Source organism: Pan troglodytes, chromosome 3, assembly GCF_028858775.2.
Source record: "Pan troglodytes isolate AG18354 chromosome 3, NHGRI_mPanTro3-v2.0_pri, whole genome shotgun sequence".
Lineage (NCBI taxonomy): Eukaryota > Metazoa > Chordata > Mammalia > Primates > Hominidae > Pan > Pan troglodytes.
In genome coordinates, this window is record NC_072401.2 from 143,577,636 (window position 1) to 143,601,694 (window position 24,059).

General features: G+C 36.9%; 1 protein-coding gene across 22 annotated transcripts in view; it reads right to left on the reverse strand.

The window, feature by feature from the left end:
* INPP4B (inositol polyphosphate-4-phosphatase type II B) overlaps positions 1-24,059 on the reverse strand; it is an 811,274-nt gene that overhangs the window by 83,715 nt on the left and 703,500 nt on the right. For all 22 annotated transcript variants that reach the window (XM_001142120.7, XM_024356306.3, XM_054683404.2 and 19 more), the window contains 4 exons: positions 15,454-15,626; positions 14,158-14,281; positions 12,995-13,112; positions 3,431-3,571 (listed from right to left, as the gene is read on the reverse strand). In XM_001142120.7, coding sequence (XP_001142120.2) covers positions 3,431-3,571; positions 12,995-13,112; positions 14,158-14,281; positions 15,454-15,626 — 556 coding nt within the window. The remainder of the gene's footprint in view (positions 1-3,430; positions 3,572-12,994; positions 13,113-14,157; positions 14,282-15,453; positions 15,627-24,059) is intronic.

Sequence of the window (24,059 nt, forward strand, 5' to 3'; positions counted from 1 at the left end):
TCAGTCTTTTCATATCTCTGGTATTCCTTCCTTTTTTTTTTTCTCAACCACTGTCATTATATATTAAGATATTTAATCATATCCAGTTTAGACTCTCCTAAAGCTTCCCAAATACCACAGAACTATGTCCCTAGTCTCTTTCACTTCCAGTTTACTTTCTGGACCCTTGTCAGATCATTCAGTCTCAATGAAAAATGAATTCATCTATACAAAAAATATTTAACATCAACTACATACCATACATTGCACCATGCAATAAATGAAATGTTGGAAAAATTAATCTAACCTATATTTCATCATATCAGCTCACTGAACTTCAATGCTTCTCTCCTCCCTGAAAGGACGATGTCTTATAGTCTCCCTAGTTTAGCATCTAAGTTTCCACAAAGGCTTCCAAAACCTCTTGTGGGAATGTAGTTACGCTCTCCTCCCTTAGCAGCAGTATTTCAATGCCTTTGGGACTTTTAACATTCTATCCACTCTTGACTGGAATGTCTTACTTTCCTTGATAGCTTGATTAACTATGATTCATCTTTAAAGCCTGGCTCATCTCCTCTATGATACTTCCCCCACGGATTCATCTCCCATCTGTGAATTGCTTTGTTTTATGCACTATTCCTGTTCCTTCCACACCTTTAATTATTGCATGAGCCAAACTGTAATGTAATGTTTGTTGACTTGTCTTCCTCACTGGATTACACCTTCTTTCAGGATAGGAAGCCTATTCCACGCTTCTTGTTACCCTGTATTCCTCTTATGTCCCATAGCTTGGCAGAGCAGTGCTTGGTACAAAGTCAGTGTTCAGTATCTATACTGAGTTGAACTTGGAGAACAGGGATACAGACCCCAAAAATCTAGAGGAGTTTCCATAGAATCTGAAATATATTCTTCTAACGTCTTCAGACACTGTAATCAACTGGTATTTAAAAAATACCATCCTTGCTGGAGTAACATTAGTGTTATGGAATAAATGTTTGTGTTGTCCTAAAATTCATATGTGGAAGCCCTAAGCCCGAAATGGCAATGGCAGTATTTTGAGACAGTGCCTCTAAGGGGTAATTAAAGTTAAATGAGATTATGAGAGTGGGCTCTTTCTTTCCACAGGCACAAAGAAGAGGTTATGTGAGCATATAGGGAGAATGTGGTCAGTTGTCTGACAGCCAGATGAAGAGCCCTCACTGGAAACCAAATTGGCTGAAACCTTGACCTTGGACTTCCCAGCTTCTTGAACTATGAGAAACAAATTTCTGTTGTTTAAGCCACCCAGTCTACAGTATTTTGTTACAGCAGCCCAAGCAGACTAATAGTATTTATTTATCTAAGAATGGTCATATACAACATCTACATTTTGAATTTGAGTAAACAGTAGTGAAATACTACTTCTAGATTACATAGCATATCTAACATGTAGATGTTGCTGGTAAAGCTCAAAATTCAGAATCAGAAAAAGGAGGTTCAGAGAACAGAGAGTAAGCAATATGCTCAAATTAACGGTTGATGTCAGAGTGCTATTCAAATTCAGGCCTCCTGCTTCTCTCAGGGTTTCCCTACTTTGCCATTTTGCTCCTTTTCCAGTCTTGTGTGTCTTGTACAGCTTCCATGTGTGAAAAAAAGTGCATTCTTAGTATGCAAGAGAGATGAGAAGGAAGGAAAGGACACTTCTTAAATAAAATGACTGACAACTAAAACAGTCACAATAACATGAATGATGCAAATTAGTCCATCTTAGAAGCCTTGAAAATATAATGCTGACTAGTCTTTGAAAAGTCTGTAAATGGAAGAGTTTCATATCTCTCTCAAGATCACAATCACAGACCTTATTAATTCCAACTCAAAACACTCTACTGTAGCGTACCGAAGAAGAGGCAATTTGGAATGCTGTTCCCCTGCTCCAAGTTGTATAGTTCATGCTCAGGAATATCATTCATCTCAAACATTGAATTTGCTGAGACAAATATATATAGAGATAAATAGAATATAATCTAATCCTAGACACTAGCTTTCAAAAGTACTTAATTATCAAGGCAAGGAATATGCTAGGTACTTTTAAACTTACCTGTGGGGCAGGGGTCACTTGGAGAGTGAATTACAGATAAGAAAGCATGTTAAATATTATAATACCAAAGACTATCAAACTCCCCAAATTGTTGCCTGTGAAGGAACTTCTCCATCCAGCCCCTACAGCCAAGATGCTAACTTCTTTCTCTAAAATATTTCAAAAGTATGTTCTATGACCTTTTTTTGTTTGTTTTTTGAGATGGAGTTTTGCTCGTATCACCCAGGCTAGAGTGCAATGGTGCAATCTCGGCTCACCACAACCTCCGCCTCCTCAGTTCAAGCGAGTCTCCTGCTTCAGCCTCCCAAATAGCTGAGATTACAGGCACCCGCCACTATGCCCAGCTAATTTTTGTATTTTTAGTAGAGTTGGGGTTTTGTCATATTGGCCAGGCTGGTCTCGAACTCCTGACCTCAGGTGATCCACCTGCCTCTGCCTCCCAAAGTGCTAGGATTTACAGGTGTGAGCCACCGACCCTGGCCTGTTCTATGATCTTTAACTGTTATCTACATTTTCTGTAATCTCTATATGTGAACCATGTAAGATGTAAAAATAAGTCTTTCAAAAAAAGAGGTTTTTTTTTTTTTTTCTTTTTTTGAGACGGAGTCTCACTCTGCTGCCCAGGCTAGAGTACAGTGGCGTGATCTCAGCTCACCACAACCTCCATCTACCGGGTTCAAAAAATTCTCCTGCCTTAGCCTCCTGAGTAGCTGGGATTATAGGCAATCACCACCACGCCTGGCTAATTTTTGTATTTTTAGTAGAGACGTGGTTTCACCATCTTGGCCATGCTGATCTTGAACTCCTGACCTCAGGTGATCCACCCACCTCTGCCTCCCAAAGTGCTGGGATTACAGGCATAAGCCACCGCGCCCAGCCAAAAAAAAAGTGTTTTTTAACTGACTTATGGGATCACAGTACAATCATTTGCTGACTGAGCAAGCCATTATTAAAAAAGCTAACATTACCAAATAATAACCATTAAAATAAACACAAAAAAGAGACTCTGTTTTAGATTTAAAAATTTGATGCTATTATCTGTTTACAATATTGAGATATGTACAAACATGAATTCTAAAATTTAATATACACATAGGTATTTGGAAACAAAGAAGGTTAATCCATGCAAATGCTTTATTTAGTATTGGCATCAAGACTTTCCTCAATATTTTTGCCACATTTAAATTTGGCTTGGGCCAGGATTCCTTAAATATGAAAATTTACCTTATATCTCAAATAATTTGATACTGATAAAAAGAAAAATGTTACTCATAAATTGATGTTAGTTCTACATGTAGATACATGGGACTTCTCATCATATGCTTAAAAGGAACAAAGAAAAATCTCAAGTGCCACTCTTACACCAAAGCTTACCTTTCAGCCAGAGTTTGCTGTTCATTGATTCCAACATTAAAAAGTACTGGATACACATGAAGCAACTGTCCTTCTTTAATCTGTAGAGGTAGTGACTCAAACATTCTGGCTGGAAGCTTGACCTCTACCACGTAATGTTCTCTAAAGAAGGCAGAGGACAAAGGGAAGAAACATTACTTATTTGTTTTGTGTTATTTTAGATTTATTGGAAGAAAACATTAAAAGGGTTGGAATATAGCACTGATTTAGGTTTCTGTTTGCTATATGCTTATATTCCTCATTCATTCATCTCCTTATTAAATTACTTGACATAAAAAATTGTAAGAATTCATTTATATGTGTGATTTCTCTACCTCACTCTGAATTCCTTCAGGAAAAAAATGTTTGGTTCATTTTTGTATACCCAGGGTCATGTGTATTGATAGCTCAATTTTTTTTCTTTATTTAATTATTTTTAAAACTCAATCAGTCCTAAGAATAAGAACAATAATTTAATGACTGCTGTTTCAATACAGTGAAGCTAAATAAACCAAATAATTTATATGATTTTTTGGTATGGCTTGTTTGTTATCACTATTGATGAGTGTTTCTGTTTATGATGGGCTGATGGAAAGGTAATGGTTTTATTGCTTAGAGTGAAACTTTCGGGAATTCTGGTCATTTTGAAACATTAACATAACACAGGAGCATTTTTCATTGGAAATGTCCATTAAAAACTACCCCTATTTTTTAATGTTGAAAATTTAAGTTAGGATTAGTACAATATGATTAATAAGAGTAGCTACTTACATATTTTAAAAACTGTCATCTTCTGATAGTGTGAATTGAATTTAGAAATTTAGAAAGCTTTGCCCAGAGGTTGGGAAAATCCATGTGTTTCAAGAACTATATAGAGTGGTGGCATTGTAAGATATGCACTGGGGAAATAAGCATAGGGCAAATAGTGAGCCTCTTTGTGAAAATCTTTTTAATTTCTCCTAGTATAACATTATTGATAAACAGTGTGGACCACTGACTCTGAGACTTGTTTCTAGAATTCTAGCTATGAAATAGAGACCTGGTAAATATCATGAATTTAGCAAGCAGGGATGTTAGCACTACCTTCAGATGAATGAGCGCATTATTTTTCTTTGTTTAATTGCTCTCAATGCCATTTACAATAGCCTGGCTAACAGTTTTTCAGGAATATGAGAAGCATCAATGAGTCAGTTCATGCTTTAAACTTGTTCTGAAGGTGAAACATATAATTTCTTTGTGATAATTTTACCAGCTTTATTAAGAAATTGATATGAATTCATGCATTTTAAGTATATAATTCATAATTTCAACAAATTTATAGAATTATACAATCATGACAATAATCCAGGTTTAGTACATTTCTGTCAACTTAAAAAGATTCCTTGTGCCTGTTTATAGTCAGCTCTACTACCACCGCTAGCCCAGAAAGCCACTCATCTATTTTCTCTCTGTTTCCTATGAATGAATTTTATTTTTCTGCATATATCCTATTAATTGATTCATACAGTATGTAATCTTTTTTGTCTGGCCTTTTTCACCTAGCATAATGTTTTTGAAGTCATCCATGTTGTGGCATATATCAGTAGCTTGTTCCTTTTAATTAGCGAATAGAATTCTATTGTATCGATATCACATTTTGTCAACACATTTATCAGTTGATAGACACTTGGATTATTCCATGATTTGGCGTATTATTAATAATGCTGCTATGAACATGCAGGACTGAGCCGTGGTATGGAGGTATGTTTCATTTTCTCTTGGGGGTAAGTCTAAAAGTCATATGGTAATTTTATATTTAACTTTTTAAGACTGCCAAACTATTTTCAAAGTGACAATTCCACCAGCAATGTACAAGGGTTCCAGGTTTTCCACATCCTCACCAACATTTGCTCTTATCTGATGATTCTAGTGTGAAGGAAATGGTATCTGTGATTTTAAATTTATTCTCCTAGTGAGGAATTATGTTGAATATGTTTTCTTGTACTTATAAATCATTCATATATCCTATTTGGTGAAACAGCTATTCAAACTTTTTGCTCATATTCAAATTAGGTTTTTGGTGTCATTATTATTGAGTTGTAACATTTATTTACATATTCTGAATATGAGTCCTTTTTCAAATATAGGATTTGTAAATATTATCTTCTAATCTGTGGCTTGTCTTTTTACTTACTTAATGGTGTTCTTTTGATGCTTAAATGTTTATAATTTTGATGAAGTCCTATTTATCTATTTTCTTCTTTTATGGGTCTTGATTTTTGTGTTATGTCTAAGAACTAATTACCTAAACCGGTAATAACTTCTCCAAGCTAAAGGAGAATGTTCAAACCCATCACAAAGAAGATAAAAACCTTGAAAAAAGATTAGACAAATGGCTAACTAGAATAAACAGTATAGAGAAGACCTTAAATGACCTGATGGAGCTGAAAACCATGGCACGAGAACTACATGATGCATGCCCAAGCTTCAGTAGCCAATTCAATCAAGTGGAAGAAAGGGTATCAGTGATGGAAGATCAAATGAATGAAATGAAGTGAGAAGAGAAATTTAGAGAAAAAAGAGTAAAAAGAAACGAACAAAGCCTCCAAGAAATATCGGACTATGTGAAAAGACCAAATCTACATCTGATTGGTTTACCTGAAAGTGACAGGGACAATGGAACCAAGTTGGAAAACACTCGCAGGATATTATTCAGGAGAACATCCCAAATCTAGCAAGGCAGGCCAACATTCAAATTCAAGAAATACAGAGAACACCACAAAGATATTCCTCGAGAAGAGCAACTCTAAGACACATAATTGTCAGATTTACCAAAGTTGAAATGAAGGAAAACGTGTTAAGGGCAGTCAGAGAGAAAGATTGGGTTACCCACAAAGGGAAGCCCATCAGACTAACAGCAGCTCTCTCGGCAGAAACTCTACAAGCCAGAAGATAGTGGGGACCAATATTCAACATTCTTAAAGAAAAGAATTTTCAACCCAGAATTTCATATCCAGCCAAACTAAGCTTCGTAAGTGGAGGAGAAATAAAATCTTTTACAGACAAGCAAATGCTGAGAGATTTTGTCACCACCAGGCCTGCCTTACAAGAGCTCCTGAAGGAAGTGCTAAACGTGGAAAGGAACAACTGGTACCAGCCCCTGCAAAAACATTGCAAATTGTAAAGACCATCAAGGCTAGGAAGAAACTGCATCAACTAACAAGCAAAATAACCAGCTAACATCATAATGACAGAATCAAATTCACATGTAACAATATTAACCTTAAATGTAAATGGCTAAATGCTACAATTAAAAGACACAGACTGGCAAATTGGATAAAGAGTCAAGACCCATCAGTGTGCTGTATTCAGGAGACCCATCTCACGTGCAGAGACACACATAGGCTCAAAATAAAGGGATGGAGGAAGATCCAAGCAAATGGAAAACAAAAAAAGGCAGGGGTTGCAACCCTAGTCTCTGATAAAACAGACTTTAAACCAACAAAGATCAAAAGAGACAAAGAAGGCCATTACATAATGGTAAAGGGATCAATTCAACACGACAAGCTAAGTATCCTAAATATATATGCACCCAATGCAGGAGCACCCAGATTCATAAAGCAAGTCCTTTGAGAAATACAAAGAGACTTAGACTCCCACACAATAATAAAGGGAGACTTTAACACCTCACTCTCAACATTAGACAGATCAACGAGACAGAAAGTTAACAAGGATATCCAGGAATTGAACTCAGCTCTGCACCAAGCAGACCTAATAGACATCTACAGAACTCTCCACCCCAAATCAACAGAATATACATTCTTCTCAGCACCACATCACACTTATTCCAAAATTGACCACATAGTTGAAGGTAAAGCACTCCTCAGCAAATGTAAAAGAACAGAATTATAACAAACTGTCTCTCAGACCACAGTGCAATCAAACTAGAACTCAGGATTAAGAAACTCACTCAAAACTGCTCGACTACATGGAAACGGAACAAGCTGCTCCTGAATGACTACTGGGTACATAACGAAATGAAAGCAGAAATAAAGATGTTCTTTGAAACCAATGAGAACAAAGATACAACATACCAGAATCTCTGGACACATTCAAAGCAGTGTGTAGAGGGAAATTTATAGCACCAAATGCCCACAAGAGAAAGCAGGAAAGGTCTAAAATTGACACCCTAACATCACAATTAAAAGAACTTGAGAAGCAAGAGCAAACACCTTCAAAAGCTAGCAGAAGGCAAGAAATAACTAAGATCAGAGCAGAACTGAAGGAGATAGAGACACAAAAAACCATTCAAAAAAAGCAATGAATCCAGGAGCTGTTTTTTGAAAAGATCAACAATATTGACAGACCGGTAGCAAAACTAATAAAGAAGAAAAGAGAAAAGAATCAAATAGATGCAACAAAAAATGATAAAGGGGATATCACTACTGATCTCACAGAAATACAAACTATCATCAGAGAATACTATAAACACCTCTATGCAAATAAACTAGAAAATCTAGAAGAAATGGATAAATTCCTGGACACATATACCCTCCCAAGACTAAATGAGGAAGAAGTTGAATCCTGAATAGACCAATGACAGGCTCTGAAATTGAGGCAATAATTAATAGTCTACCAACCAAAAAAGTCCAGGACCAGATGGATTCACAGCCAAATTCTACCACAGGTACAAAGAGAAGCTGGTACCATTCCTTCTGAAACCATTCCAATCAATAGAAAAAAAACGAATCCTCCCTAACTCATTTTATGAGGCCAGCATCATCCTGATACCAAAGCCTGGCAGAGACACAACAAAAAAAAGAGAATTTTAGACCAATATCTCTGATGAACATCGATGCAAAAATCCTCAATAAAATACTGGCAAACCGAATCCAGCAGCACATCAATAAGCTTATCCACCATGATCAGGTGGGCTTCATCCCTGGGATGTAAGGCTGCTTCAACCTATGCAAATCAATAAACATAATCCATCACATAAACAGAACCAAAGACAAAAATCACATGACTATCTCAATAGATGCAGAAAAGGCCTTTGACAAAATTCAACAGCCTTTCATGAAAAAAAACTCTCACTAAATTAGGTATTGATGGGACATATCTCAAAATAATAAGATCTATCTATGACAAACCCACAGCCAATATCATACTGAATAGGCAAAAACTGGCACAAGACAGGGAGGCCCTCTCTCACCACTCCTATTCAACATAGTGTTGGAAGTTCTGGCTAGGGCAATCAGGCAGGAGAAGGAAATAAAGGGTATTCAATTAGGAAAAGAGGAAGTCAAATTGTCCCTGTTTGCAGATGACATGATTGTATATCTAGAAAACCCCATCGTCTAAGCCCAAAATTTCCTTAAGCTGATAGGCAACTTCAGCAAAGTCTCAGGATACAAAATCAATGTGCAAAAATCACAAGCATTCCTATACACCAATAAGAGACAAACAGAAAGCCAAATCATGAGTGAACTCCCATTCACAATTGCTTCAAAGAGAATAAAATAACTAGGAATCCAACTTACAAGGGATGTGAAGGATCTCTTCAAGGAGAACTACAAACCACTGCTCAACGAAATAAAAGAGGACACAAACAAATGGAAGAACATTCCACGCTCATGCATAGGAAGAACCAATATCGTGAAAATGGCCATACTGCCGAAGGTAATTTATAGATTCAATGCCATCCCCATCAAGCTACCAATAACTTTCTTCACAGAATTGGAAAAAACTACTTTAAAGTTCATATGGAACCAAAAAAGAGCACGCATTGCCAAGACAATCTTAAGCCAAAAGAAGAAAGCTGGAGGCATCATGCTATCTGACTTCAAACTATACTACAAGGCTACAGTAACCAAAACAGCATGGTACTGGTACCAAAACAGAGACATAGACCAGTGGAACAGAACAGGGCCCTCAGAAATAATACCACACATCTACAACCATCTGATCTTTGACAAACTTGACAAAAACAAGAAATGGGGAAAGGATTCCCTATTTAATAAATGGTGCTGGGAAAACTGGCTAGCCGTATGTAGAAAGTCGAAACTGTATCCCTTCCTTACACCTCATACAAAAATTAATTCAAGATGGATTAAAGACTTAAATGTCAGACCTAAAACCATAAAAACCCTGGAAGAAAACCTAGGCAATACCATTCAGGACATAGGCATGGTCAAGGACTTCATGACTAAAACACCAAAAGCAATGGCAACAAAAGCCAAAATTGAGAAATGGGATCTAATTAAACTAAAGAGCTTCTGCACAGCAAAAGAAACCACCATCAGAGTGAACAGGCAACCTACAGAATGGGAGAAAATTTTTACAATCTATCTATCTGACAAAGGGTTAATATCCAGAATCTACAAGAACTTAAACAAATTTACAAGAAAAAAATCAAACAACTCCATCAAAAAGTGGGCAAAGGATATGAACAGACACTTCTCAAAAGAAGACATTTATGCAGCCAACAGACACACGAAAATATGCTCATCATCACTGGCCATCAGAGAAATGCAAATCAAAACCAAAATGAGATACCATCTCAAGCCAGTTAGAATGGCGATCATTAAAATGTCAGGAAACAACAGGTGCTGGAGAGGATGTGGGGAAATAGGAACACTTTTATACTGTTGGTGGGACTGTAAACTAGTTCAACCATTGTGGAAGACAGTGTGGCGATTCCTCAGGGATCTAGAACTAGAAATACCATTTGACCCAGCCATCCCATTACTGGGTATGTAAAGGATTATAAATCATGCTGCTATAAAGACATATGCACATGTACGTTTGTTGCGGCACTATTCACAATAGCAAAGACTTGGAACCAACCCAAATGTCCATCAATGATAGAATGCATTAAGAAAATGTGTCACATATACACCATGGAATACTATGCAGCCATAAAAAGGATGAGTTCATGTCCTTTGTAGGGATATGGATGAAGGTGGAAACCATCATTCAGAGCAAACTATTGCAAGGACAGAAAACCAAACACTGCATGTTCTCACTCATAGGTGGGAACTGAACAATGAGAACACTTGGACACAGGATGGGGTACATCATACATTGGAGTCTGTCGTGGGGTGCGGGGAAGGGAGAGGGATAGCATTAGGAGATATACCTAATGTAAATGACGAGTTAATGGGTTCAGCACACCAACATGGCAGATGTATACACAGGTAACAAACCTGCACATTGTGCACATGTAGCCTAGAATTTAAAGTATATATATATATATATATATACACACACACACACACATATGTATATATACATATATACGTATATATGAGTTCTATATATATACATATATATACACGTATACATATGTATATATATAGAACTCATTACCTAAACCCAACTTACAAATATTTCCTTCTGAGTTTTCTTCTAGAAGTTTCACAGTTTTAGCTCTTACATTTAGATCTACAATCTATTGTGAGCTAATATTTGTATATGTGTAAATTCTTCTCTTTCCATATAGATAAACCAATTGTCCCAGCATCATTTTTTGAAAAGATTCTCCATTCTCCATTGAATTACCTTGGCAGCTTTGTTCAAAATCAATTGGCTTTAAAGATAATAGTTTATTTCTGGACAGTAAATTTTGTTCTATTAATCTACATGTATACACTTATGCTAATACTACATTGTCTTGACTATTATAGTTTTGTAGTAATTTGTGAAGTCAGAAAGTGTAAGTTTTTCCATTTTGTTCTTCTTTTACAAAATGTCTGGGTCCTTTGCATTTACATATAAATTTTAGGTTAGGCTTGCCAATTTCTGCAAAAAGACTACAGAGATTTAGATAGCGATTGCAATGAATCTATAGATCAATTATGGAGAATTACTAAACAATATTGAGTCTTCTAATCCATGAACACAGGCTGTCTCTCCATTTAGTGGATCCTATTAATTTCTCTCAGCAATATTTTGTGTCTTCTGTGTACAACATTCAGACTAACTTTGTCAAGTTTATACCTATTCTTTTCGATGTGATTATAAGTTAGACTTGCTAATCTAAACCACCGTTTCTGACAACTTTCAGGACTGTGCTATTTCCTACTCCAATCCAAGTCAAGTCAGCCCCCTCTGTTAGTGAAGTTGCTGGTGTTAATGGCCTTGCCCTAGGAAATTGTGTTCACAGGGCCAGGGTTGATGGGAGCAGCCCTCAGCAAAATGCCACAGACTCCTACTGATGCTGCCCAATGTTCAGCAGTTTCTCACAAATAAGTACTTCTGAATTTGTGGTGTGCATCCAATTTATTCTGTTTATCCTAAAATGGTTGTTTTGGATTGTTATTTCCAGTTGTAATATTCCTTTTGGAGAGAGGGTGTGCTAAGCTGCTCACTTCGTCATTCTAGGAGTCACGCCCCTACCTGCATAATCACTTTTGAGTTTCAATACTGTTTGAAGAACTTCCTCAGAAAAAGCATGCTATACTCTGCCTACACTAAATGGCCTGGTAAGCTTCCCTTAAACATTGTGATATAAGTATTACTGCTTCACTTTTGATAGTAAACTTGAGAGAAATATAGAATTGTACTGTTTTTCAGGTGTGAGTATGAGCAATTTTATTCTATTTCTCCCAAATGAATGGCAAGTTAAGCATTAATTCTAGGTAAATATGTAGTTTCTGAGGATGTGGGTTTTTTTGTGAGTAAGAAAGTCACCTTTCAGTCAACTATGTGGTTCTGGGTATCCTTCATAACATTTAAAATAATTATTATATGTTTACTATCAACAGGAAAACAAGTTTACTTTGAACTTTATACTCAGTGTGTTTTGCATCTCTCTCTAGCATGAAAAGGCTCTCCCTTTTGTATGTTCATATGTTTTGAACATGACCCCAGAATGTTTCAAATTTTAAATATCCTCATGCAGCAATTAAAAGCACTAACACCGGAATAGTTTGGACCTCTGATTGAGACAACTTACTATAAGATGTACCTCTTCTATTGGAGGTCTGTTCTACACACCATCATTTTTCTTAATTATTTCTGACATTTTGCCTATCATACACTGACCTTTGAAGCTATTTATTGAAAACCCTTCTCGGAAATCTCACAGTCTGAGAGTGAGTTGTCAAAAATAATTAAGAAAAATGGTGGTATATTCCCCTGACACAGAAATATATATTTTCTAAAATGTTGCTGCTTTTAACTGAATTTAATTTAAAGTCATTTCAAGAATTATGAGTCTATTAACTGAACAATTCCCGCAAAAGTAAAAACACCCAGAGCTTTGGATGAGATAGTAATAAGGAGAAAAATGTTCTCATGCAGGCTATTATTTTGAATTTCTTGTATTTTGTGGGAGAGTACTGCCATACTCAACTCACTACAATTTAAAACATTCATGAGACTTCCAGGAGTTTTTTGAGATTGTCCCCTATCATATCATCCATGTGTATTTCTTACCAAAAAGGAAAAGAAAAAAAACAAAAGAAATATTCCCAAATCAAACCTGAATTCTCCTTGCCTCCTCTGACAGGAGTTAACACGACATGTCTAACAAAGCCTGGTCTTCAGGAAGTGAGCACTGCTTACCGTCTTCCTGTTATAACTGGCAACACATCATTGGATTTGGCTTCAATTATTTTAAATGCGACTTTCTTTAAATCGGAAATGCCAACGGCCATGTCCTCTAGCATTCCAATTTCATCGCCTAAACAATAGAAAAGGCACTTAGCTACAAACAAACATTTGAGGAAAATGTCACTAGCTACTATGCCTCCCTGCTGGAATTTGTTCTAGCATTTTATTGAATGAGTTTCTGAATGCAGTGAACCTACTCTAGACACTTTTCCTCAGAGGCTGAAGGTGTTTCTTAGTGAAATGAGAACCATTTCAATGGACTTCAGAAGTCAATCTACCCTTTGAGGGAAGGAAGAACGTGGACATTTGCTGTGAGGCTGGAGAGAGGTTTTAACCCCTTTGTGATTTGTGTACCTTTCTTTCTACTGGCAGGACTGATATCTGTTGTCTAGAAATAACAGAGGTAGCTGAATTTATCATCACTGACCCAGGTTCATGCTAGTTTTGCATCTCCATACATTAACAAATGAAGCCTGACAGGGAGATCATTAAGATTCCAGATCAGCACTCTCTAACAGAAATATGTGAGCCACATATATAATTTTAAATTTCCTGGTAGTCATTTTTTAAAAGAGTGAAATTAAAAAGGTAGAATTAATTTTAATAATATATTTTACTTAATCCAGTATATCCAAAATACCATTTCAATTGTAAATTAATATGAAATTATTAATTATCAATATAAAATATCTTTTAAAACTAGTTTTTGAAATCTGGTATGCATATCTAGTACTTATTGATTTGGACTAGACACATTTCAAGTACCCAAAAGTCACACAAGGCTACTATATTGAACAGTGCAGTTCTAGACATTACAGGGTTGAGACTTTAAAATCCAGTCATTGCAACTATGTTGGCACAGAGCCTTTTATATTAAAAAAGCCAGATGGCTCCTCAGGAGTCCACTCTGAAATAATCTATAATTCCATTTTCAAAGCATAATAGGAGGCAAAAGTAAGTTACAAGGTGAATGCAAAAAACTGAAAGTTATATTATTTTTGTAAAACTTGGCACAATAAAGGTTTACTTATTTTTATGTTTTCTTGAAAAATTTCTGGATTAAATGTCCTTCTGAATAGAAATGTGATTTTAACTTGTACTAAAGCAATACTCACTGTATGTACTTAGCAGTCCTTCATATTGTACTATCAACCCCACTGTGTGAAGCTGCTGTAGGAAGCCTGGGTCATACAGACTTGTCTGTAATTTGATGATAAAACCACAAACCAATCCGGCAAGCTGAAAAAAAAATATTGATGAGATTTACTGCAGTTAGCAAACGTATTTGTTTTATTTTGAAATATTTTAAGACTTCTGAGGCATCACAGATTTGATTCTCAGGTATGTATAACAAAACTACAACTATTTGGTAGGCACAGTAAAACAAGTTGACAGTCTTTGATCTAGAATTGCTGTGTATAAAAGTCTTGGGGAAGGTAGAAGTGCAAAGGGAAAAAGAACATGGACAGGAGTAAGGTTGATAGGTCTTCAAATCTTATGTCTACCATTTCTAACAGTAAATTCATAAACACTTAAGCACTTCCAAATCTTACTATTTTTTGTACATGTAAAATAGAGGCGATAATAATCATTTCACAGGGTCATTAAAAGAACACAATGACGAAACATGTATGTATAAGGCAGAACATATTTTCCGACACCTGGTTAGCTTCATGTGCCACTGGACCATTCATGAAATAGTGGGGGAAAGCGACAGTTTGGTTAAAACATTCCCTTTTCCCAGAATGTTTAGAAAGAGAAGTCTTCTTTTTCTTTCTCTCCATATGTCCTGTCTATAAAACTCAGCCATGAGGATGGAGGCAGGTGGGGAGAAGGAAGGCACCAGCACACCCACCGTGATGGAGGCAGGCCTTGGCATTATGAATCATGTTGGGTGTAGGCAAAGAAGGTGGCCCTGTCAAACCTCCTATTCGAGCCTTACTGCCCTGAAAACTTATTTTAAAAACAAAATAAGAGATAATTGTGAAATCCTGTCTCAGGATTCATGGGGGAGCTGTACAAATAAGCGACTGCAAACAGATCCCCTTTGCCAAGTCCTAGCTTGTCACCTGGAGTGCAAGTCAACAGTCCCTTCCCTTACACTTATGTAGATCCCAGAGCATAATACAAAGATGATGACCACTTCCTTCACGGACTTCATGCCCTGTGAAGCAGAATTTACATTTTAGAGACTTGGCCATTTCTTTTCAGAAATAAATACTTAAGGTCTCATAAACTCTTTGCTTAGGATATTCAGCTGATATTTATCGTGAATAAGAAACATGGGATACCAAAACTTTAAGGATCTTTTTAAAAATAAAGCTGTCCCAATAAGAATTCTATTCATCATCAAGGATAGGGTGTTAACAATCCGGCATTGTTTTGTACTAACAATAACAACAGGCACCTACTGCTTGGCTGAAGACGATGTCTCTTCTTAGCGTCAGCATCAGACACTGGGGCAAGCTGTACGCAAGTTCCTGAAGGAGCACAAACGTCAGGGACTGCTTGGCTCGGTTCACCACTTCTCCCATGCAGTCCTTCAGGGTAAGGATGAGGGGATACAACTGTTCATACCAGTCCTCTGGGGGAAGGGGGTGTAAGAACAGTGCAATAGATGAAGGAAGGTCTTGGAATATAATGCAGAACCAACTTCCAACTTATTTTTAATTTTTCAGTAAGTTAGACATATTCTTAAGGATTCACAAAGATTAGAGCTGAAGATCTCTAATTTAAATCTCTCCCCTGAACTCCACAATGTCCATAAGCAGCCACCCATCGGACCTCTCCAAGTGGATGCATTTAACACATTTGCAGCAGATCTCTCTTCTCTGCTCATCTCTAATCTGTGCACTACCTGTATCTTAGTGAGTGGTGCCATCAAATCTTTCTCATACTGGAAACAGAAGTTTTACTGGACTTCCTCTTTTGCAGTTTTCACATTAACTTGGTCATTAAATTAGTTCTACTACTGTTAACAGTCCATCAATATGCATCTTCTCCTTGTCCATGCCCATCGTTGTTTATTGCTCTCCCTTGGATTCCTTCCTGGACTACTCCCTAACCCATCTCCCTTCCTCCAGTCACACTCTACTGAATTCCCTTCTCAATAGTGTTGCCAGAAACATTTCTAATCAGTTTGTATCTGATTGTACCACTCACTCCTCACTTCTTAAAATATTTTGAAAAAAAAAACACTAAAGCATTCATAAATAAATAAAGTTCAAACTCATGAAAGATTCTCCATTATCTAAACTTTGCCTATTTGTCTAATCTCATTTTTCAGAAGTTTATTTGCTGTCTTGAGTCTCAGGTGAATTGAACCTCATGTATTTCCTTAAACTTATCTTGTTCTCTCATCTCAATGTCTTTGCAAATCCTATCTCCTCTCCTGGAACACTCTTTTTCTACTTATCTTCCTGACAAATGCTTTATCTCTTCTGCAAACTCAATTCAGGATTTCTCTTCTCCAGGAAGTCTTCCTTCATTTCCCCCTTACTACACTTCCCTATTCCATGAAGATTGGGTTGAGCTGACTTCCTTTTGTGCCTGTATCTTCCTGTCCCAGGACTACTCACACACTACTCACCATTTTCCTCTGCAAGAAAGATAACTCACTGAGGGCAAGGAATTCATTTTTTAATCACCGAATCACTAGAACCTAGCATAGTGCCTAGCATATAGTAAATATTCAATAAGTTTTAATTGAATGAGAAAAGTTACGATAAATATAAAAAGTTTTAAAGATATAGACAGGTATAAGTAAGTCAAGTTTTGGGTAGTATTTGGGATTCAAATAGCTGTTCTTCAAATGAGGATGCAAAATTGAGACCATTTGTGCTATTTGTATGTCTAGATTTCTAACAGGCATCAATTATATAATTATGACTTTGGTATGATATAGAAACAATTTATGTTCTGTTTCAGTTAACTTGGAGATCAAAGCCCTGGCAAATGTTAACTATCATAAATTCTTGACCGTGTGACATTCCATTAATATATAAATAAATTAATGGGTGACAAATACGATTTGATATGAATGAGTGCATGCTGCGAAATTAATTATAAAGCAGGAACTGAAATGATATGATCTCCTCATCATAAAAGTGCAAGCATCATTGTGAGTAATGTGAGTGGTAAATAATCAGTTAAGACCTTGAAAGAGTGGCAGGGAATAATAAAAAGAATCACAATCACTATCGTACCATGTCTACTGTCACTTATTTATTTTATGTTGTGGTATAATAGACTAGATGAAATAAACCCAAAGGGTTGAAAGAATAATTAATGGTCCCAACATAATAAAAAGATACATTCTTATTAATACTCTATGAAATGCCTATGTGATGCCATAATGTAAAATACATTAGAATGTTAGAAATTATTATTTTAAAAATATTGTAGATGTACATGCTATTATGAAGATAAAAAGCATAAAGAAAGAGGAATGCAACAGAGCCCTATTAATGCATGATCATTTAATATTGGACAAACTTATAGGCAGCCTAGAATAAAATGTGAACAATGGTTCAATTTAAACAAGCATTGGTTAACTGTTGATTCTTATGTCATTGTCATGTGTAAAAGGGAAAATGGAGGTATACTGAATTTTTTTTTCATAATAAGAGATACATCAATAGATACCAAGAATGAATATCCTATATTCCTATTTTTTCATATTTGCATTTTTATCTCCTGTTCTCTCCATTTAATTGTTGTTCTCAATATGAATGGGTAGACTAATAGACACAGGGAAACACTAGAAAAAACTTCAATAAATTAACCCAGATGTAAATTTTAAACGATAACAGACTGAAAACTGCTTTTGTTCTGTGCTTAGCTCTGTAGAGATTTGTTTCTACTAGAGAATTCCCAAACATAAAATACATCTTCTGTGCAGTAGGTGGCGCTGCTTAATCAGGCTGAAGCAGAACTACTTTGCACTTACTGCATTCAAGTAACTGATTTTTACTTTGTACGCAGTTGTATAGTTCCCAAACAGCATGTACTTATTGTTTAAGCATCTTGCATGGTACTATACTGAATCAACTGGTCAATACTTTATATGATTTTTCTAGTTAGAAAATTTTAAAAATAACTTAAGTGACCACATTTGTTTTCTTGCAAGACATTAAGTGACAATTCTAATTAAATATTTGTTTCTCTAAAAAGTATTTAAAGGAGAAAACTTTGCAGATTTTCTCATTAGCATAAGGATAGTTGCTTTATTCACTTCCATCTTCACTTATTTAACCAGTTGATTCTTAATTATAAATTACAATCAGATGACCAAAAAAACAACACCAAAACAAGTCTGGTTTCCAGTTTCACTAGATTGGAAGTGGAAACCCAGGAAAAAAGGAACACACAACATTCTAAACCTAGGAACAGTGTTACATACTTCTGATACTAACAATATTCCAGTGTCTCTATTTTGCATAATTATATATACTTTTTATGGCTAAAATTTCAGGACAATGACAATATTGGAAAGCATTAATTATGAATGAGAAAATTACAAGTTTGTGAGCAAGGTAATATGTCTTTAAAATAGTAGTAAGCCTTCTATGGAGGAACATAAGTGAAAAAGCTAAAAATACATTTTTTTCTAGAAAAGAAACAATTTAAGTTGAGCAGATAATGGAAAATTGTACTGGAAAATTCCAATGCCAATGACTCCAGGTTTTCTTCTCTGTTAATATGCAGTCATTGTAAATCTCAGGTTCTGAAATAAACACAGTGGCTACGACAGGCCAAAGCAAAGCCAAAGTCAGTTCATAAATGGCCTTTTTGCTCCAATGAACATCCCAAATCATTCTCACAAAGGAAAAATAAATGCTTTAGTTTTTTGCTTTAAAATATGTTTTGGGGAAAATTAAAAAAAACCCAAGCTTCAGCTCTTGACAGTTTTCAGACTTGTCACTTGCCCCTCACCTTTATGTCTCTCCATACCTTACAGTTTACATGGTGTTTATTTGGTCCTCCTGATAAAGATGAAGGTAGTATTCATTCATATATAAATATATATATATGTGTGTGTGTGTGTGTATGTATATACACATATATATACCTGTGTGCACACATACATACACACAATCTTAGTTGAAACTTGAAAAAACTAAACTCAGAAGAGTGGATGTGTGTATTTCAGGATTTCGTACTTTTATACACACACACACACACACACACACACACACACATACCTTTTTTATAAACCTAGTGAAGCTGGGGAGCTAAGGGTGCCCCACAATATAGTCACTGCCCCGCTATCTCTGCCCTGAGCCAACTAGCCTCGCAGGCACTAAGTGTGATTTTATTCCCTGGGCTCCTTTCCATGACAGAGGGAAATACTAAGTGAATGTTTTAGTGTGTCTATAAGAACTTGCTGAGACTCCTTAACCCTGAGACCAACAAGAGTCTTTCCTCGGGAAAACATAAAATGCATGTGGCTTAGCTGAGCTTTTCCTGAGCTTTGTGAAGTGTGTTGGGAGCCATCCAAGCACAGCCTCTGTTTTCCAGCCCTCTACTTGCTTCTCCGGCATATTCAAGGGAAGCTCACTGAAGGATTCAGAGAACGGCTGCTGGGTGCCCCCCTCACCTCCTACACACATCATCTATTTCCTGTGCAGGATGTTCACGTCCTCTGAGCTCAATCACTCTTATGTTACTCAGGAGAAAAATAAAAGAGCCAAATATCAACCAACTGTAGCAGAGCATCACACTTTCTTTACAATTTCTGAGCCATTCTCTTCTCAGGTGCTTGGTCTTCTTTGCTCATTTAAAATAATTAACTTCATAAAAGCTTGTAGCTATTGTTATTTCTGTTATCGCAACCTTTCAGACACAGAAAAAAGGAAAAGTAAAAAGATTGCACATGCATTAAACTTTATGCAAAGAGATAACAGAAGAAATGAGCCAGCTCTTAGGATTCTCTTAAGGTAACAAGATGATGAACTGTGAAGCCAAGCAATTAGAATGGCCATTAAGGGGGGCAATAAAATTCCCAAGGTCATGAAGTGAACACAGACCAAACTTACAGCCAGTAGGGGTTTTCATCTATGCCTGAACCCCAGGTAGTACAGAAATGGTGACCAGTTCATGGTTGGGGGCTGGTTATTTCCTGCTTATAAAATTTTTATTGACTTTGAAGGGCCTATGCCTTACATCAACCCAAATAAGGGTACCTATGTGCCTCTGTGAGTGAAGTTCTTGTCTTTCAGGCACAATTTTGCAGTGTGAACATTAATAATGTGAAGGGATCAACTAATAATAAGGTTTCTTCTGCAGACACTTTATAGGTAAATTCCTTTGTATGGGCATAATACACGTCGCCAACTTTGGTCATAGACCCTAGACATCTGCCCATAGGAGGCCTCTAAATACCTGGACATATCCTAGGGGCACAGGGCCTAGAAACTAGGCTAATTCCAGATAATAGAAGAGTAATCAGGAAAAGAAAAGCACCTGTGGAAACTTGGCTGCTTCGAATGTTTTCCAGGCCACTCAGAATGTCCTTCTCCAACCAAGCCTTCCTGACCCTCTTCCTGTCTTTATAATCTACTGCCTGTCTCTGATACAGGAATTGAGAAATCTATTTTTATTTGTCTTCTTTTAATAAATGCTAATGTGTCTTTCTTATATCATTGCTCCCCCCCTCCTTTTTCATGACATCATGAGAAATGGACTCATTCATTGGACAAAGATAGTGTCTTCTATGTGAGGTGCTGTGGGTGATACTAATATTTTTAACTCATGCCCCCTCCTTCAAGGAGCTAAAATCGAGAAGGAAAGGTAAGAAGTACAATGGAATACCTACAGTATAAGGCGGTATGATAAGAGCTACAAAAGTTGGGACAGTGACCAAACGAGTTTTAGAAGAGAGAGAGTTTAGAGGCAAGAGAGTCCATCTATGGTGGGAAGACTGTGTTCACTCATGGCTGCAGCATTTACTGCAAACTTAAAGGAAGTCACATGTGGAAAGTGCCCAGGGAAGTCTGCCTGGACTGCAGGTAGTAGACACCCACAGTGAGGCTTTGTAGGAATAGAGACTGAGAGGAGTGTTTGGTTTTGTAATGACAAATCTAATAAACAGATGCATAAACTGACCAGAGCGAGAAACAGGGGGTACTGGAAGAGAGGAAATAAATGACTGAGATCACTCAGTGATTTGGAGAAGGCAGGAATAAAACAGAAGTAAATGTTAAGCTGAAGCCATGGAATAAAACCAAATGGGAGTCTAGGTATAGGCAGTCACCATGGTAGGGATAGGGAATGGAGGTCGATAGGGGTGGGGATAAAGGACGGTGCAGAGGATATGTGAATAGGGCAAGAGCTAAGAAGCAAGGTCAAATCAGAAACAATGTGTATCAGACAGGGTGAATGAAGAAACAAGGTTTATATTAACCCTGAGAGGAAGGTAGCAAGTGAATGTACTTTCCCTTGCCTCTATCTCAGGGCAGCCTCAAAGGCCCTAAGGACATTCACATAAAGAACAAACATGTATCTTAAAATGTAATCAGTGTAATGTCCACTGAACTATGATCCAAGGTAAATGACTGATCTTAGCACCTTCCACATGTATGAGAAATGACTGTACTGCTCAACCCAAGACAAACGGCTATGACAAGAACAAAGGCAACCTTCCCTCATGTCCAGGGAACCTTGTTTGTTTAAACCCTGCCAGCCTGAGAACACAGTGTCATAAAACTTTCCAGTCTTGCTCTTAGGAAAATAGCAAAGGAAATGCAACAACTGATATCCTGGTTAAACTTCTTATTTCGTAGCACAAAATTGAAAGCCTAAAGTAAATTCTGCTAAGACAGTTTCCAGGAACCAAATCCATTAATCAAACAAGCCTTGTATTTGTTGTAGCACAAAAGTTTTAAATTCAGGTTATGTGTTGACTGGAGGAGTCACACACCCACATTCACTGGGCTTATTTTGTTGCCTTTTGGCCTTAAATAAACTGTAATCTCAGGATTCTGGCCCTCAAACAGGCTGGGTATTTAAGAATAAGCTGCATAGGTCATAGGTCTTTGAGCAACCTGAAATTATCAATATGTCTACATCAGTGAGCTCCTGTCATTTAAATATTGGCCAGCATCTAAGGTTGAGAAGAGAGGCAGTGGATACTGAGTTGACTGAATCCTTATCAGAGTACAGGCAATCAGAGAAGTGACGAGGTGCAACATTTTTACTAGGTGAATGTAGGTGAAGTAAACTAGGTGAACATAGAAGTTTCCTAGTAATGTTCAAGACCATGGAATATAGTACATCAATTTTTTGGAGCATAAGTTTATACAAGTGCAATTTTGCTATATGCATGAATTGTGTAGTTGCACCAGTTTAAAAACAAAATTCTGCAAACACAATAGGGCCTCGTGTCCATAGATTTAACTTATAAATGCTGAGTAAGCAGTCAAGTAACCAAACAATGTAAACAGTACATTTCTTAGGCCATTTCATTCAATAATCACATGCCCTACAGCTGAGCATGGTGGCTCATGCCTGTAATCCCAGCACTTTGGGAGGCCGAGGCAGGCGGATCACCTGAGGGTGGGAGTTCGAGACCAGCCTGACCAATGTGGAGAAACCTCGTCTCTACTGAAAATACAAAATTAGATGGGCATGGTGGCGCATGCCTGTAATCCCAGCTACTCAGGAGGCTGAGGCAGGAGAATTGCTTGAACCCGGGAGGTGGAGGTTGTAGTGAGCCAAGATTGCACCATTGCACTCCAGCCTGGGCAACAAGAGTGAAACTTTGTTTACAAAAAAAAAAAAAAACAAAAATATTACATGCCCTAAAGTTCCTGGATGAGAGCTATCATCTCCCTTTTCCTCTATCTCAGTTTCTCTGTGGGTGTGAACATCACCATATTTATGAGAAAGTTAAGTAATTTTTCGATGTAATTATGAATTCTTAATTTCTGCATATGATTCCACAGTAAGCCTTTAAGATATACCTAAGGGACTGATTTTCATGAAGTTATCATATAGCATCACAAGTTTGTGCCTGAAACAACTCAACATTTTGTTAAAAGGGTGCTAGCGAATATGTTTGTAGAGAATAAGATTGGAGAAGGTTTTTTTTTTTTTCTTGGAGAGAGCAGAGGCAATGCATCATAGACGCTAAGAGGGCAGGCTCTGGAGCCAGACCACCAGGGTTAGAACCCAGGCTGTGCACAGGTCACTTCAACTCTCTACTTCTTCATCCTTTAATTTTGTAGAATTACTTCTATAGTGTTGTAAGAATTAAATGAGTTAATGCAGTCAATATTTAATTTTTTTACCACATATCAAGTAATCCATAAATATGAGCTTCTATGTTAAAACAATTCAAATAAACAAAGTAATTTCTACATAATACTTTGCACTTGCCCTCCTACCAGCATTGATTCTTTATGCTCTTCCTTCTGTCCTATTTCTGAGGATGAACTGTTGTCTAGCTCAGACCATCTCCTCTGTTGGTACACCAGATCTCATCCTCTCTCACCTACTTAAGAGTGTCACTCTAGCAATTCTCTCCCTTCCTCCCACATTATCAATATTTCCTTTTTAACTGGATCATTCTTGTCAGAAAACAAACATGCTGTTATCTCCTCATCTTGAAACAAATATCACTGTTTTGACCCTAATTCCCTTTATAGCTCCTATACTTTATTTCTCCATTTCCTTTCACAATGAAACTTCTCAAAAGAGTTGTCTATACAGGTTGTCTCTACTTCCTTTACTTCCTCTTTCTTTTAACCCACTCTACTTAATTCCTACCCATTCTAGTAAGGCTACTCTCGTCATCAAAGACATCCATACTGCTAAATCCAAAGCCATCTCTTAGTCCTCATTTTATTTGACCTATTTTCTAATCCCGGCTTTCAGGATAGCATATTCTCTTTGTATTCCTCCTACCTCGCTGGCCATCTCTTGACCAACTTTGTTGCTGGTTCCTTCACTTATTTCTGACATATCAACACTGAAATGTCCTCAAGTATATATAATCTATAGGTTATTTCCCCTTTCT